The sequence below is a fragment of the Branchiostoma belcheri genome, unplaced genomic scaffold, assembly GCF_001625305.1.
Source record: "Branchiostoma belcheri isolate BF01 breed outbred unplaced genomic scaffold, Haploidv18h27 scaffold2, whole genome shotgun sequence".
Classification (NCBI taxonomy): domain Eukaryota; kingdom Metazoa; phylum Chordata; class Leptocardii; order Amphioxiformes; family Branchiostomatidae; genus Branchiostoma; species Branchiostoma belcheri.
The window spans coordinates 5,976,978-5,993,572 of NW_017803490.1; the positions used below are offsets into that span (position 1 = coordinate 5,976,978).

Here is a 16,595-nt window from a genome sequence, read left to right on the forward strand (position 1 = left end):
ACACAATTGCCATATTTAATAATATGAGGATTGACATTGGTTCAGTCACAAAATGCTCAGTATCAAAATTAATTCAAGAAACAAACTTTAGGGAATCAAAACTTGCCATGGTCATTTACATTATTAATGAAAAAACATGACATTCTCATAATCATAATTCAAATAAGATAATGATTTGCATAAATATACATGTCATCAACTTTTCATTCAGTATGAAGTTGTGAACTTGAAAGAATTGGTATAGAGAAGCTGTGATACAAGTAAACGTGAAGGCAATATGACACAATGTCCTACTATGAGCCTGGTCACATTTGTCAAAGTCAGAGTCATACCATAGATTTAAAACAGCAAATTGAGACTATTTGTGATAGCAAGAAGCTTCTTGGTGATATGAGATTATATGTGACCATGTTGTAGCTGGCTACCACGATGTACATCTATGCTGTCTGAAGTACAGGTTAAGTTATATAGTTTACGGAGGATTGTGCTTTTAAGATTATTTTAGGTCACATTTTGCAGAGCTACATGTATATGTGTAGTGGGATAGCTTCCCTGAGATTCCTTTCCAACATATCCCACACTACCCGTGCCTTAAAACAATAAAGGCATAGGGAGCATTTTGTCTGAAATATAACCCTTGCCTATACCAGCCCACAGATTTATCAAACATAATTCAGTTCTGATAAAACAGCCTGTCCATCTAGGGGCATCAGCACAGGTCAGCTGTCAGCCAATCAGATTCTCCCAGGGCACATGCCCATTTGTTGTCCTTAGCCAATCATGTTGCCTCTTTCAATCAGGAAGCGATGTGATTGGCTGGTAACAAATGCCCCCAGATGGACCATTCATAGGCTGTTTTACAAAGCTACAGGCCGGGTCTGAAAGGGTCTGAAATATAAGCTATATTTTTTTAATAGAATGATTGATTTTGATCCTCCTGTATATAAACATTTTATCAGAGCGATGACGAAGTTTTCTCGTGGAAGAAGTTGTCATCTTTGTACATTCTGTTCTCAGGTTTGTCCAGTTCCTGTTTGGCGACCTCCATATCTGAGTGGATAGCAGCTATGAGTTCATCTGGAATGACACAAATTAATGTTATTAGTATGCCTTCCTCAAAATGTATACAACGAAAAAGTTATTTACTTCACCCCAAGAGAGTGAGCTACATGTACTTTTGTTGTTTTTGGCTTGCTACCTTTGTATACAGACTGAGAGGTTTTGAGTGGATAGCAGCTATGAGTTCATCTGGAATGACACAAATGGAGTTAGTATGGATTACATGCCTTTCTCAAAATGTGTACAAACAAACAGTTCACCCGATGTACTTTTGTTGTTTTTTGTTTGCTACCTTTGTATACAGAGGTTTTGTCTTCAAAGCGTCTGTTTTTGTGTTTGCTTGTGTATGACACTGACAGGAAGTTAGGTCAAAGGTCCTAAAAAAGGGACATCTCATTTAAGTCTTCAATTTCTTGCTACATGTATATACCATGGTGGTCTTTTTTCTACCTCCATGTATATACATGTCTGTTGCCTTGTGGCCTGTTGCTTTATTTCTAGGAATACTTACCAACAGAGTTAAATGACATTTCTGGCCGTATGTATCCGACTATGCACACACTGAGAGTCGCACCGTAGAAATCCTCCTTGAAGTGATGCAGAAGATGAGGCTCCTGTGAACAAAGAACAGTCAGACTCAGTACATCTACTTGGTTTATCATGAGCTGTGGTGCAGACCCATTCAACTTGTCCCAAGTATGCAAATCATGTAAACCTCATGTATGAGTAGGCAGTTACATGTAAACCTTGTTTCAATTTGCACACTTGTGACATGTTAAAATGTTCCCAAACCCTATGTGACATTTTCATTATAACTAGAAAGGTACCATTTGCAAAGCAAATGTGTACTCATGTTTACCTTCGCATGGTCTACAACTACAAACTACTGCTCTGTTTATCCTTGCACAAACACATTCAAATACAGGGTGACACTAATCCAACTCTGTCTTGTAACTTGCAACATTAACCCAACACCACAGTGTCTTCTACAGCACCAGTTGCCATGGTGACAGACGTCTGGTCCAGAACAGACCTTGCTACATGGAAGAAAAAGAAGAAGAAACAGAGCAAAGACAATGTTTTTTCCTTCTACAAAGGTAAACGTAATGGTGAAATCAATTTGGTTAAATCTTGCTGTACCATAGATTTTGTCTTGTCCTTGTAAAACGGGTTCCATCCGAGACTCATCACCATCTTGTGCACCTCCCCCCCATCCACACTCGCCCAGCCGTAGTAGATACCAGTTGGAATGTCCTGGGGGATGTGGTCAACCACCTCTTTAGCCAGATTTGCTGGAAATAAATAACAAACAAATAAACACAACAGAACAGTTTAATACTATAGTAGGTCTTCCAAAACTGAGTTGTTGTATGGAAATAACAATTGAAAGAATGTAAAAAGCAAGGACTATAGGAATATAATGTCCTTGGTAAATTTTAAGTAAATCACAGGGAAACCTTTATATAAGATGAGTTATAGGCAACTGGCGGGTGACAGTTGGCCAATTTGCCTAGACCAATAATTTGCATATATCTTCAAAAACATGTAATTTGCATATATTTTATGTAAACAAAACAGCGATCAATTGTATTCAAAGAGTTCACATAATCATATGTACAATCAGTACTTATTGTAGTTGTATATACATGTATATTCTCTTGGTTATATTCTAAAAGAATTTATGTTGCACATAAAGACAGCATAACCATAAATGACAGTGCAATAACAAGCACAAAAGGATTTAAGTTCAAACTAGAGTCAAGGTCTGACCTTCACAAACTGCTAAAAAGGTTAAATTAATAATTTTGGAAGCATAATTGTATATCCTGTGACATATCATAAACATTATATACATTATTGACAAAAGAATGTCAAACATGAAACGTAAAAAAGAGCATTGATCCTATAACACGCATGTCGATCAAATGGGAATAGTTCATTTGCATATGGCATCACGTTGGTAATTTTTGTAGACGCAATTTCCTGACGCACATGTTAAACGTGGAAAAAATCCCTAGTTTATTATATACCCCCCTCCCCATTGCTATATAGTGATATCCTTATGTACGACACAAAGCCATATCTTGGAGGATAAAATACATCATCATATTTTCTAAAATAAATCAAGTAGACAATATTTTAATGGGTGTCTGAAGTTTAAGTGTATCATGATAACTCACTGATTTTGCAAATCATTTCCTGTGTCCAAGGTTACAAAATCAAACCGGCGAAACATGAATTTTTTGCTGGAATTTCTAGAAGTCAACACTCACCTGTGGGTATTCCTAGTTCCTTACTACCTCTCCCGAACCCATGAACAACTTTCCCTCGGCAGAAATATGGTAAAACACGCGAAAAGTTCATTTTTCTAGACGGTTCCGTAACAGTTTTTGCTACGGTATATGGTTACTATAATGGAGGTCAAAGGTTGCGCAATGCCGGTCGACTATACCAATGGTTCGGGGGACGGAAATGACTTTGACTTTATAAAAATGGATCACAGATCTGTAAACTTCGCTATCTCATAAATATAGAAACTTTTTATTCCTCAAATTTAATTTATTTTTTTTCGATTAAAAGATGAATTTAAATGTCTTTTAAACCACTGGACCAATCTTCAATATCAAACATGATACACCCCCTATTATTTAGTGGTACTGCCCAGAACGTGTCTGCCTTCGTCTAAAAATAGTTTCACATTCGGCTACTCCCATTTTAGCCAATAAATTAAGAAAAAATAACAATAAACTTTCAGAAATCTTAATAATTTTCTTACATTTGCAGCTTTTTTCTTGAATAAAACTATCTTTGACAAAATATTGACCTAGTTGTTTGATATCAACTCTGGTTGGAATAATTGCCAATTTAGTGCTACTTTTACAGTTAGTGCAATTGTTTCGCTGTCAAAGGGGTATGATTTCGTTCAGTTTGGCAGGAAGACAGATAATAGCACTTGTCATTTAACCTTTCGAGAAACTGCATAGAGGAAAAGAGCAACTAAAGAGATAGAGGTTTTATCTGTAGCAGCAGGTGTGTTTTTAATTGTTGCCATTCTTTAGCACTATGTCAAAATAACATGCATGGGAAATATTTGGGTTAAAATCCGTGTTTTAAATCTCCTTGGTTTAATATGATACACATAACAAACAATGAATATACCATACAAAACAAGGCAAATCAGGGATAGCAGACTTCACCCCCTTACCCACACTGCTTTGTGAGCCTTCCAGTCCTACAGACAAATATAGCAGCACTGAGGACATGTTATGTAATGTCAACTAAATAATTTGGGAAATTAAAGTGCATGTACACAAACAGATGCACAGACAAACACAACTACAGACACACCCACACATAAAAAAGATCTTTGTGTTGCCAGATAAATAAAGATTTCACTACTCTCCAAGCAGAGTTTTGGGCATATTTTTGCCGAGTTTTTAGGCTTTTTATCGGGGTTTCTTTTTTGGGCTGGTGTTAACAAAATTCCAGTGCAAGAAAGAAACCCCGATAAGTCCCAAAACAGGCCAAAAATAAGCCACATCCCAAACCTCTGCTTGGAGAGTAAGTTTTTACCCATATCATATGTACAACATTTTTATTTTTGTTCACTGACCTACATTCTAATATAGAACTGATTTTCTTTCCATCAGCCATGTTGGAGGATGGGTGTGTGTTGAAGTGTCGACGTTGTCGGTTGTCCCTGGTTACCGGACACTCGATTGTTGGTAGTCATGGCAACAGTGAAGCCTGTCCTATGGAAGGCCTGTCCACACTGTGGTACATCAGTGATAACCACATCCCTGACTGGGTACAGGAACAAATCACACAGGTAAACTCTTTTGTTTGTTTCACATAACCAGTAAACCGCCTGTAGGCATAACACACCAGTTTCGTACATGTAAGAACCAGCTGCGTAAGATCAGACTGTAAGGTTTGAACCACTCACACCGAGATGGACCCCTACTCTTCGATAAGTGTGGTGGGTTCTTTAACGTACGTGGGGTGTGGCTCTTCCCAAACACGGGACCTCCATTTAATGTCCTATCCGAGGGACGTCCCTAACCGAAGCTAGGTACTAATTTGATCCAGCCGGTGCCATTTTACATTGTGCAAGGACTGTCATGTTTTTTGTTGGTTAAGTACAATTTCTTGTGTTGGAAATTACAGCAGTGTCTCTTGTTTGTTGTTATTCAGGTACAGTGGACCAAAGGCCGACTCCTGTGCCCTAAGTGTGCCGGCCGGCTGGGTTTGTTTGACTTTGTGTCCCCAGTGAAGTGTCCGTGTGGTGACCAGGTATTCCCTCCCATACACATCCAGAGGTGTCGGGTGGACGTGGACAAACTCTCACCAAAACACGTACCCAAAACACAGCAAGGGGAAAAATTACCGTTAAAAATGTGTGAAACAAAGGAGCAAGCCTGCGGCTTACTTCTTACTTCAGAACATTTTACAGGTGGACAGTTAGAAACAGACTCTGAGAAAGGAAAAAGGAGAAAAAACAGTACGAAAGGTGCTCTAGCTGATGGAACGGGTGATGCACCTGCTAGAACAGGTGTTACAGCTGCTGGAACAGGTGATGCACCTGCCAGGACAGACGATACACCTGCTAGAACAGGTGTTACAGCTGCTAGAACAGGTGTTACAGCTGCTAGAACAGGTGTTACAGCTGCTAGAACAGGTGCTACAGCTGCTAGAACAGGTGACGCACCTACTGAGAAAGTTGACACGCACAGTGAGCTAGCTGAGATGGATTCCTCCGTCAGTGATGCACATGTGAGCAGCTCATCAGATTCAACCAGCACTTCAGAGGAAGAGGAATCATCAGACCAAACCTACACATGGACCTCGGTAAGCTCACAGCGCCCCCTAGTGGTGGCAGATGATGATGACAGTTGCCTCCAGGACACAAACCTGTTCCAAGTATTGGAAGGGCTGGACGGAGGGAACACAGGGAGTACTGCAGACAGACGGAGGACCAGGCGGCAAACAAAGAGGGACAGGAACAAGCTGAAGAACATTCGGAAGAAGCAGAGAAGACACGAGAAGTGGGTGAAGAAACAGGTGACTTAACTTGTATGTGGCTAATAAATGTCGAGACCTGTAGAATGAATCGTATATGTATCAGCCCTGCAAACATGTCTTATGTGTCTATTAGAGTTGTGTACCTAAAGAGATTTTAGGTGCAGCTACATGGGTTTTGGTATAGGTCCAGATCTGTGTACCAGTGTACAAATTTGGCCAATTGTTATACCTTCAGCTGTCTTTTTTAGACTTGGAGGAAGATTGTTGTCTTTGCATGAATGTTTACACATTTTCATCTAAAAACTGGTACTTACAGGTGCTTGATAGTAGAAACTGTCATCTTTGAGATGCAATTTACCTATCTTTAGTGTAGAAAATGGTGTCCACTGCCACTGCTGTTTTATTTTGTTCAGGACGTGCAAGTACAGGTACACCAGATGTTCAGTTCTTGACCTGTACCTACTTTGTGAATAATTCTTAGGAACAGTTACAGGTATTACCAGTAGGTGCATAGCCCTATAGAGTAAAACTAACCAAGTCCTACCTTTTCACTATAGACCCAGGAAGAAGAGAATTTTGAGGAGGCAGAGAGGGAAGGTCTGATCTGCCCCATCTGTCTGGACCTGTACTATGAACCCTACATGTGCCAGCCGTGTGGACATATATTCTGTGATTACAGAGTAAAACTAATCATTAAGTTCTACATGTCCTTTTTTTACTATAGACCCAGGAAGAAGAGAATTTTGAGGAGGCAGAGAGGGAAGGTCTGATCTGTCCTATCTGTCTGGACCTGTACTATGAACCCTACATGTGCCAGCCGTGTGGACATGTGTTCTGTGACCCGTGTCTGCGGCAGATCGCTAAGGACAACCCCGGATGTACGGCCTGTCCACTCTGCCGGACTGTGGTCATCACCGTCAACTTCTCTTACCGTAAGTTCACACGTTTTCGTATCTGCCTTTCGTAGAATTTTAACTTACTTGGCAGTACATGTACCTGTTCTATGTGTTAAATCTAGGGTACTAGTATTTCACTCTTTGTGGGCACTCTACTTACATAAGGAGGTGAGGTCTGGAATCTCTTATTATTACCTTGTTGTATCTTGTTTTTATTGCTGAAGTAATAGTCTTCAACTGGTGTAGTATATGTAGTAGAAGGCAACTGTAAGTCTTGCATGACTCTGGGTTACTTCAGAATCTACAATGTACTTATTTTCAAAGCTTTAAACTACAAGCTCATAAAAGTATTATATTAGGCCTTTAAACCTCAGCATCAGTGTGCAATCATGTCTAACCCTCAGAAGACAGGGAACAACTGACTCGAAACTGTATAGTGAGTGTGAGTGAGTTTAAAGTTAAAATTGCATGTGTTGAAGTACTGTATTCCTATCTCTCCCTCCATCAGAGCTGAGTAAGACAATGCAGGAGTTTTTCCCGCGGCATCACGAGTCCCGGCGCCGTGCCGAGCGGCAGTCCCGCCACCGCAGCTGGCCTCTCCCGGGGGTCAGCGGCGCCCGCGCGCTCTGGTGGACCACTGTGACCTCGCTGACCTCTCGCCGCGCTGGCCGGAACTTTCCCCACTATCGTAGCAACGATGATGATCTAAACTACGATGGAAGCATGTTTGATGAACTCCTGGTGTACTTCTACTCTGTCAACTGGGTCATCGGGTTGTTTGTTGTCTGCGGTCTGTGTTATTTTTCCATCCGTTCTTTCATTTTCTGAGACAAGTATTTCAGTCAGTTACTCAAAAATAACCATGATACAGGGTCATTAACATTGATTTTTATTACCTAATCATTGATGTATTTGTAACAGGCATGAAATTTACTAATTTTGTAACAGCATTGAAAACAGAAAAATTGTGCAAGTTGACTTACTAATGTATGTTGCAAAAGCAAGAGTTGGAAATATGTATTTATTATACAGTATAACTATAAGAAGGTACTTTACCAGAATATACAGCAACCAACATTGATAGGTTCTGATTGATACTGCAGCTAGGTGTATCTGCTGCAATATTGCAAATGTGGTCACAAATGTAGCGAGTATTGGCTGATGATAAAGTGAAGAAAGCCAAGCAAACTTGTGGCACAGAAATTCAAAGACTTTTGAAACTACTTGCTACATATGTGTCATCAGGGCTAAATCTGTTTCACAGTCAACTTTCTTTAACTTGCAATAGTCTCTTGCTTAGAACGTTGAAAGTAGAGTACATTTTGTACAACCATAAACCTAACATCTGGTGTTGCAAAACTACTTGATTCTATGAATTAAAGTTTCATACAACAGCTCTGGACCAGTAAGATTTGTTGCTTTTTCTCTTAGGCCACACCAGTTTAATTTGTTGGTTCTCAGATTTTTTTCGGAAAAAAAATATGAAGCAACAGCACGAAAACAAATAAAAACAGGTCTAGGCATCCTATTAATATGATAGCCCCAAATGCTATGATAGGAGCCATGAAGTCAACACAAAAGTCTGCGTTAATATTTAAACCATGAATTTTTAATCTTTAATCAAACCACTGCAACGATGGATGGAAAAACATCTAGAAAGAAAAGGACTTTCCTCAACTGTTGGGGAAAAAATATGAGCATATTTGAGTTGATTCAGAACCAGAATCTTTTTTTTTTGCGAATAAAAAAAAAATGAAGAAGCGAATCCAAGAACCAAGAAATTAAATTGGTGTGGCCTAAACTTTGCGTATCAGCCCAGACTGTTGCTGAATTCCTGAAACTTCTGCAGCTCCCCCTGGCTCACGGTGTTGTGCGCTGCAGCCAGGGACGTCACAAAGTCCTGCAGACAGACGTCACGGGGTAAGACCTGCAGGGATACATGCCGGGAATCTTCAAACAAAGAATGGAATGAAAAAACCCTCCAAGCAAGTTGCCACTCTGCATATATCCTACTGCAACTAGCATACATGTCACTGTCCTGTTCTTGTATGATAGAAGTGAAAAAACAGTCCTGTGTACCTAAACCCACATTCAGGTCCAGGTCTGGGTTCAAGTCCAGAGGTTTACATGTAGGTTCAGGTCTGGACTTGTAAGTCTGGGCCTAAACCCATGGCATATACAAAATATGGATGGGACATCTCAGTGAACATTTCCCAAAACTACTAGTAGACATTTTTACAAGTTTGGAACTATCTGGAACTAGTTCCAGCGAACCGGTACACAGCACTAAAGTGAAATGTTCTCCCCAAATATATGACCAACACTCTCAGACTACTAACCTGGTCAGAAGGCATCTCCCCCAGTCTACCCTGCACTGCTCCTACCTCCTCACTACCACAGGGTGTCCACCGATCACCTGGAGGGTACATGCAACACAGATCAGTGGTCATGGAAAGTTCACTGAGATATCACTGAGATTGTTGCCTCTCAAGTCTTGCATTTGTGAAATTCTCTCCTTGACCTTCAGCATGCTAAAGGAGGCCTTTGGCCAAATTTGTAAAATAATTGATTATGGAGAAGGCAGCGAGGAGAATCTTTACGATACACAGTACAAAAAAGTCTTTTTGTGGCATCAAAATTAATGGCCAAGTGATTGGGCTAATGGACAAGATCTAGAGATCCTGGTTCGATTCCTGGCATTCCTGCCAAAGATGTTGTGTCCTTGGGAAAAGCATGACCAGGTGTAAACAGGTACATGTACCTGACTTTGGTTGGGTATATAAAAGGTGGAAGGAAATCTAGAGGAATGGGCTTCGTCTTCCAATACTGTGCCCTGAACACTCATCAACAATCCACTGCCTCAGTGATCTTTCCTGTGAGGGGTGAAGGAGGCTATTTACATCAGGGCCCACCACCCTTCACGATGGGGGCCCACATCATCTACAAGATACCTTTGACCCAGTGTTGATGTCACACTTTAAAGAAGCCATGTGAGAAGCCTCACTGAGTCAGTCTACTGAGGAAGACCAGAGTGACTGGTTGAAAGCTCTAGGTGAGAAAACTTTTTCTGTTCGATCTAAAGTTTTAACTATAACTAATCCACTGCCTCTATGGCCTGAAAAACACATTGGAGCAACCTTTTACAGAACAGCCCCACCTGTGGTCTGTTTCCAGTGAGTGGCCATCTGCAGGTCTCTGATTGGTTCAAACAGTGCGGCGAGGATGACAGTGGCGATGTCGCTGCCTGAGTACCCGTGTGTCCGGTCTGCCAGCTGGTCCCACTCTCGCTCCGTCAGCCGCACGCCGTTCTGACTGGTGTGGATCTTCAACAGGGCCTTCCTCGACTCTCTACAAACAAAAACAACAATAACTACAAACAGCAGCAACAGGGCCTTCCTGGACTCTCTACAAACAATAAACACAACACTAAGTAACTAACACATTGCAAGATACAAATGATGACATCTATGATAACTTTAACATGTATCTTCAAAATCTTCAGAGTTCTACAATCTTATCAGTTATAGGCAGGGCATGGTATCAGCTAACATCATGGTCAGAACTTAAGAATATACATGTAGAACATAGGGATTTTCTTCTCACTCACACTCACTCACTATCAAGGATTTGATTATACTGCTGGCAATTGAAAAGTTTCTCACCTGCTTACATTTCGATGCCTGTCAGAAAATTTCTTCAGAGCTTCTGACTGGAGTACTGCTTCTTGCCACTAAAGCAAAAGCGCCACCTACTTGGCTACATGTACATCATGGCAGCAAGAAGCAGTACTCCAGTCAGAAGCTCTGAGGCAGGTGTGTGACAGGCATCAAAACATAAGCAGGTAAGAAACTTCACCAGTTGTGTAAGAAGAAAATCCCTGCTATATCCTTGAGAAATTGTGCAAAGGCTATTAACAAATGGAAAGTCTAAAGTAATTTGTTTACCACTAAACACACGACATGACTGACTGAGTGAGTGAAACCCACACCTGTCTGGCAGAGGGACATAGATCCTTCTCTGAAACCTGCGCAGGAAAGCTGAGTCCAGCTCCCAGGGACAGTTAGTGGCGCACATGAGGAAGATTTTCTCAGACAGTGCCGAGGTGTCGGCTCCCTCCATCTGTCGCAGTAACTCTGTCTTCACCCGCCGCGTGTGTTCCTCTTCACGACTCGTACGCTTACGACAGATGCTGTCAATTTCATCAATGAAGATAACCTGTAGTGACACAACAAGAGTGTAAGTTTCAAGCTTTGAAATCAGGGCTTGAAATTCATTTTTGGGAATAGCTGCACTGGTGCACCCAAACTAAAAAGTTGAACTGTAGTGGCGATTTCAAAGTATGTCCTAGAAACAGAACTGTCCAAGAAACTGAACACAATTATATCAAGAACAGTATTGGGGTGACCCGGTGTGATTGGCTGAAAATACAAGGAATGGCAAGGCTGTTTTGCATTAACAGCTAAAAAAATTTGCTCTACCATTGTTTTATGTCTGAAATCCTAGCAGCAAAACTGAAAACAATGGTAGTAGGAACTAAGGGTTGAACCTGAAAGGTTGAACCTGAAAAGAACATTGAACTTGCAACTAATTTTACAAACAAACTCCTAACTCACTGAGGTTCCCTTCCTGTAAGCTGCCTGCTGGAATAATTCCTTTATCAGCCTGAAAGGGTGCCAGAAACACATCAGAGATACCGAAAAATCAGTGTAGGTTCTAGAACAGTCCTCACTTTTCTCTGGTTCAATAGCAAGTTTGGGCACAATCCTCAGATAAATGCCTGCATATGATGATACTCTTGGTGCAGTATGGGAAAAAGGTAAAAAAAAAAACCAATAATGTGCTTCCCCTTCAAAAATTGAAGATTTCAATCAAAGGAAAAATACCTAACCTTACAAAAAGGATTACAAATGTACTGTACATGTCTTGAATACTGTAAATCACATTATATTCAGCAGTGACTGGCATACTAGTACTCTGAATCGATGGCTGTTTTCCCTTTCTAGTAATTCCCCAAAATGGTTCTTTGCAGTTCACACAGTGAGATTAACCTGAAAACTGAAATAGCTTTTTTGCTACCAATTATCAGTTGGTTAGGGGGTTAGGCAGCATGGAGAAGACTTCCACCATAGGCTGTAGACAATGTCTCACTTTTCACTCTCTCCCACCCAACTGGAGATGAGGTCAGAACTGGACACACAGTAGAAAGTGGAGTCAATTTCTGACGACAGTGCATGGGCCAGTCGAGACTTCCCTGGAGCAAGAAAACAAGTTGTTTAGAACAAACAAAAACAAACAAACAACAAAAAGTTCATCTTTACCAGGAATGTTAAAATGTTGAATGTAAAATGAAAACCTAAAGTATTATTCTTCACAAAACATATTGTACCCATAGTATAAGGTAACAGGTTACAGAGCAGTACAGCAGTGCCACCTATAAACAAGTGTCGGTACTGCAGGGGAAGAATGACTTACCTGTACCAGGTGGTCCATACAACAGGATCCTTCTCCATGGTTTTCTTGCCCCTGAAACAATAAGGAATGTTGTCAGCTGAAGCTAGAGAAAATATTCCATTCTACAATAAGGTCTTTACATTATAAGATAATTTATTAAACACTGTAGAAACATACTCTTGATAAGATATAGAATCTTATACAAAGTGAAAAGTGTTGCACAGAATTGAAATCCAAGCGTTAAATCAAAACGTGTACCCATTGTACAAAGTAATAGCTACTAGTACTTGAACAATTCAGCAGTGCCACCTGTGAATAAGTGTGGGTACTGCAGGGGGAGAATGATGGCCTCTCTCAGCGCTTGCTTGGCTTCCTCCAGCCCAGCCACATCCTGGAACCTTAGGGATCCTTTAGGCACGATAGCGTCTTCGATGGAGATCCTCCGGCTGGTTTTTCTGTCATCTGGTTGTTTCTTAGAGACTGTAGACTCTGTAAGGCCTGAAAATCAATGACATAGGATAGTTGAAACTTCCACATCAAGCCTTTATTACTGTTAAGGCTACAGTGACATCTCACTCTCTCACACAGTACGGCATGCTACAGTGACATGGACACCAAAAACCTATGAGAACACAAGAGAAAAAAAAAGAAAGGGGAAAAAATGCCTGAATTTCAAACACATCGTATAACAACAACAAGCTCTTTATTCTTTTTTTTTTCAGGATGTATGTTGGCTTGTTTCAAAATAATATTCACTTAAGTTACTCTGTGAAGTCAAGAGACCGAAAAATTGGACTTTGGCAATCAGCCAGTCTCTAGTGATCCAACATATGATCCAACTTATACAGTTTAACAAAGTAAAACACAGGAAAACACAAAATTTTTTTCCTAGGCCTAAGTTAGTAAGACTCCTACAGGGCTGGGTGGTGTGTCCACCAGGTGCCAGTCTAGTGCTGTTTAGCTGTTTCTGTTTGGTACGTAGGATCTGCATCTGGTAGTCCATGGACCTCAGTAGCTCTGACAGGGCTGCCTGCAAATACAGGATGGAAAACAACATAAATTATGCAAATTAAGACCTGATTTGCATAAATGACCTGTCCCCAGTGTTGATTTCTATCCACACCTATATAATTAGACCTGTCCTTGGTGCTGATTTCTATTGAAGGGCTTGAAATACTGGGTGCATAATTATGCACTAATGCAGGTAAAATTGGAGCTGTGCAGGTATTTCTGATGTCTACCTGCACCTAACCTGCACTGGTCCATGTACTGGGTATATGCAGGTTAGTGCAGGTAAAGTTGGACTGTGCAGGTATTCTGATGTCAACCTGCACCTAACCTGCACTGGTCCATGTACTGGGTATAAGCAGGTTAGTGCAGGTAAAATTGGAGCTGTGCAGGTATTTCTGATGTCTACCTGCACCTAACCTGCACTGGTCCATGTACTGGGTATATGCAGGTTAGTGCAGGAAAAGTTAGAGCTGTGCAGGTATGTCTGATGTCAACCTGCACCTAACCTGCACTGGTCCATGTACTGGGTATATGCAGGTTAGTGCAGGTAAAGGTAGAGCTGTGCAGGTATGTCTGATGTCAACCTGCACCTAACTTGCACTGGTCCATGTACTGGGTATATGCAGGTTAGTGCAGGTAAAGGTAGAGCTGTGCAGGTATTTCTGATGTCTACCTGCACCTAACCTGCACTGGTCCATGGTTTTTACCAACAATCCATGCACACACAACACACACACACACACACACGCACGCATGCACACATGTATGCACACACACACACACACACACACACACACACTGACATATACAGTCACATATTAAGTGCCAAAAATCTTCCATCCTTATACGTATACCTTACATGAGACTAGAATTTGTCCCTTCCCTACATGTCTACAACTGGTCGTTACAACTTATCGAAATCAATGAGAGACACAAACAACCCATCCTTGGGAAAGTTCGCGACATCTTAATCCTTATGGCATAAAAATGAAGACGTAAATCTCCCTAAACCATAACACCAAGGACAGTGATTTAACAACTCATCAAAACACAATCACCAAGTCCTTGGAAGTCCACAAAATATCAATCTTGATGACGCCCAGGAAAAAAATGACGTGTTTCCTGTTTCAGTCCCGCAAAAAATAGGGTCGGTAGGTATGGACTATTTTTTTTCTTTTCGTTTTTTGGCGATCTCTAGTGATCCTACTTATACAACACAGTTTGCATGAGGACACTTATACATTGTATTTCAAATGTCAATGTTAGAAAACTGATTGCACAATGTTTCATCACTCAGGTGTAAGATCATGGAACTAGAACTGGTTGACCAGCTAAAAAAATTTATGTCCCTTGCAGGGGTCTATCCCCCAAAAAAAGGCTAGAGTCGGCAGGTTTTTCTAGGGTCGGTCGGGAAACAGGAAACACAACATCTTTTTTCCCAGGCCTGTTGAAAACTGAACAGAAACACAATCACCAAGTCCTTGGAAGTCCACAAAATATCAATCTTGATGGTATAAAAATGAAAATCCAAATCTCCAGGTACAGATAACACCAAGGACAGAGGTTTAATTAGGTAGGACAGTGGCTGTGGATCAGTGATGGCATATAACGGGTAACATACATTATCCCACAGCCACCATCACTCAACGGATAAAGTACTTCGCTGTTAGTGTCATCCATCACGAGAAATTGCTACTTCCCATGTACCTCCACCACCGCAAGTGTCCGAAACTACTCTACAAATCACACGCCAGCCTCCAGGTGCAGTGTTCGAAATACCTGTCTGCAGTCTGCAATCTGCAGATAGATTTTCAAGATTGCAGAAGAAAAATTTATACAATCTGCAATTTTGCAGAAGGAAAAATTGGCACTTGGGATTTGGCGCTCTTGGCCCCAAGGACAGGCAACACTGAAGCTCCTATTCTGAAACAGGAGCTTCTTCACTAATTTGCATCAACCTTGTCTTGACTTGTCTATCTTTTGTTTCTTTTGGACTTCCAAACATTTGTCTTCACTAATTTGCATATTAATCAATAGTTGATGCTTATAAACCTGCAAGATTGTAGCATAGAGGCTTGTGTATTTGCAGAAAGTATTTCCAAATTGCAGAACAAAATTTTGACTCTTCTGCAATATTGCAGAGCGCTGAAAAAAAGTATTTCGACCACTGAGATGTGTTACACAACGGATGGCACCTATTGTAGCCTGACAGCTTCGTTTAACAGAAGCTGGTTAACAGCTATTTATCAAAGGGGTAAATACGTGCGATTAGGACCACGCGGTGCGTAGATAGAATTGTTCGACCGTCGCCCCTCCATCCATCCTAACTCTAGTTGATAAGCCAGGTTTCCCGCCGAGATCTATCAACCTACATGGTGGAGGGAAGCGTGATCTATCCTAAATCCACCCCCATATGTCTGTATGAATGGGCCCTCACCCCCGCTACAACGTGTCTACTGTTTCTTTTTTCTCCATCCATCTTGCGAGGGTGCATCATACCCAGTAGACTGGGAGTCTTAACCTGGAGCCAGCCCGTCTCATGCAGGGTTGGCAGCTGTCTATCATTCATCACTAAGGGTTTGTAATATTACTGACAGACTGACAGGCTCAGGGATATTGTTTTTACCCATACTAAAACCAAGACTGAAATGGTAACATTTGCAAAGCAAAATGCATGATGTTTGCCAAGTCACTTGCATATGGTTTAGCCAAACAAACTACTGCTTTGTTTAGTCTTACTTAAACACATTTATATTCTTATCTATGGTAAGCAGGCCCTAAAAAATTGTCCTGTAACAAAATGTAATCCAACACCACAGGATGTCTGCTACAGTACTATCAGCTACCATGGTGACAGACATCTGGTCCAGGTCATTGACTTTACTTGCTTGGAGAAGAAGAGGAAGAAGAAGAAGAAACAACAATTATTAGATGTACCTGCACAGCTCTAATTTTACCTGCCCTAACCTTACAATTCTTGGAAACCTAGATCTAAAACTGGACTTATGTAAGAAGGTTGTATTTTACTCCAGAGATCTAATAAAGTAATAACTAACACCTGCAGAGCTGAAGCTAAAGGCCACCTGGTGGTAACATAATTAAAGGCCCAGCTCCTAGTCCTAGAAAAAAACGCCTTCTGTCGTAAAATCGTACTGA

At 41.0% G+C, this 16,595-nt stretch overlaps 3 protein-coding genes across 3 annotated transcripts in view; 1 reads left to right on the forward strand and 2 right to left on the reverse strand.

Annotated features, from left to right (window-relative positions):
* Nucleotides 1-435: 435 nt before the first annotated feature.
* LOC109469004 (riboflavin kinase-like) lies at nucleotides 436-3,506 on the reverse strand. The gene is made up of 4 exons (XM_019767392.1): nucleotides 3,333-3,506; nucleotides 2,200-2,351; nucleotides 1,571-1,673; nucleotides 436-1,077 (listed from the first exon to the last, which is right to left on the reverse strand). The coding sequence occupies exons 1-4, from the start codon at nucleotides 3,421-3,423 to the stop codon at nucleotides 956-958; spliced, it is 468 nt and encodes a 155-aa protein (XP_019622951.1). The 5' UTR covers nucleotides 3,424-3,506; the 3' UTR covers nucleotides 436-955.
* Nucleotides 3,507-4,711: 1,205 nt separating this feature from the next.
* Nucleotides 4,712-8,019, forward strand: LOC109468442 (E3 ubiquitin-protein ligase RNF180-like). Its single transcript, XM_019766688.1, has 5 exons — nucleotides 4,712-4,888; nucleotides 5,254-6,120; nucleotides 6,639-6,761; nucleotides 6,806-7,013; nucleotides 7,486-8,019. Exons 1-5 carry the CDS (start codon nucleotides 4,712-4,714, stop codon nucleotides 7,803-7,805), a joined length of 1,695 nt encoding a protein of 564 aa, XP_019622247.1. The 3' UTR covers nucleotides 7,806-8,019.
* Nucleotides 8,020-8,772: 753 nt separating this feature from the next.
* The window catches only part of LOC109468443 (vacuolar protein sorting-associated protein 4B-like), a 40,767-nt gene continuing 32,944 nt past the window's right edge, over nucleotides 8,773-16,595 (reverse strand). Inside the window, exons 4-12 of the mRNA XM_019766689.1 lie at nucleotides 13,344-13,458; nucleotides 12,730-12,926; nucleotides 12,450-12,531; nucleotides 12,126-12,228; nucleotides 11,591-11,639; nucleotides 10,966-11,192; nucleotides 10,135-10,325; nucleotides 9,317-9,393; nucleotides 8,773-8,904 (exon numbers count right to left, since the gene is read on the reverse strand). Coding sequence (XP_019622248.1) covers nucleotides 8,788-8,904; nucleotides 9,317-9,393; nucleotides 10,135-10,325; nucleotides 10,966-11,192; nucleotides 11,591-11,639; nucleotides 12,126-12,228; nucleotides 12,450-12,531; nucleotides 12,730-12,926; nucleotides 13,344-13,458 — 1,158 coding nt within the window. The 3' untranslated portion in view covers nucleotides 8,773-8,787. The remainder of the gene's footprint in view (nucleotides 8,905-9,316; nucleotides 9,394-10,134; nucleotides 10,326-10,965; nucleotides 11,193-11,590; nucleotides 11,640-12,125; nucleotides 12,229-12,449; nucleotides 12,532-12,729; nucleotides 12,927-13,343; nucleotides 13,459-16,595) is intronic.

Bases quoted from the DNA above. Each gene is read 5' to 3' on its own strand.
- LOC109469004 (XM_019767392.1), bottom strand. From the start codon at position 3,423: ATGAACTTTTCGCGTGTTTTACCATATTTCTGCCGAGGGAAAGTTGTT. The intron at 1,674-2,199 runs GTACAGCAAGAT...CTTTGTTCACAG, and splicing joins AGGACAAGACAAAATCTATG to GAGCCTCATCTTCTGCATCA. The intron at 1,078-1,570 runs GTAAGTATTCCT...GTGTCATTCCAG, and splicing joins AATGTCATTTAACTCTGTTG to ATGAACTCATAGCTGCTATC.
- LOC109468442 (XM_019766688.1), top strand. From the start codon at position 4,712: ATGTTGGAGGATGGGTGTGTGTTGAAGTGTCGACGTTGTCGGTTGTCC. The intron at 6,121-6,638 runs GTGACTTAACTT...TTTTCACTATAG, and splicing joins AGAAGTGGGTGAAGAAACAG to ACCCAGGAAGAAGAGAATTT. The intron at 6,762-6,805 runs GTAAAACTAATC...TTTTTACTATAG, and splicing joins ATATATTCTGTGATTACAGA to ACCCAGGAAGAAGAGAATTT.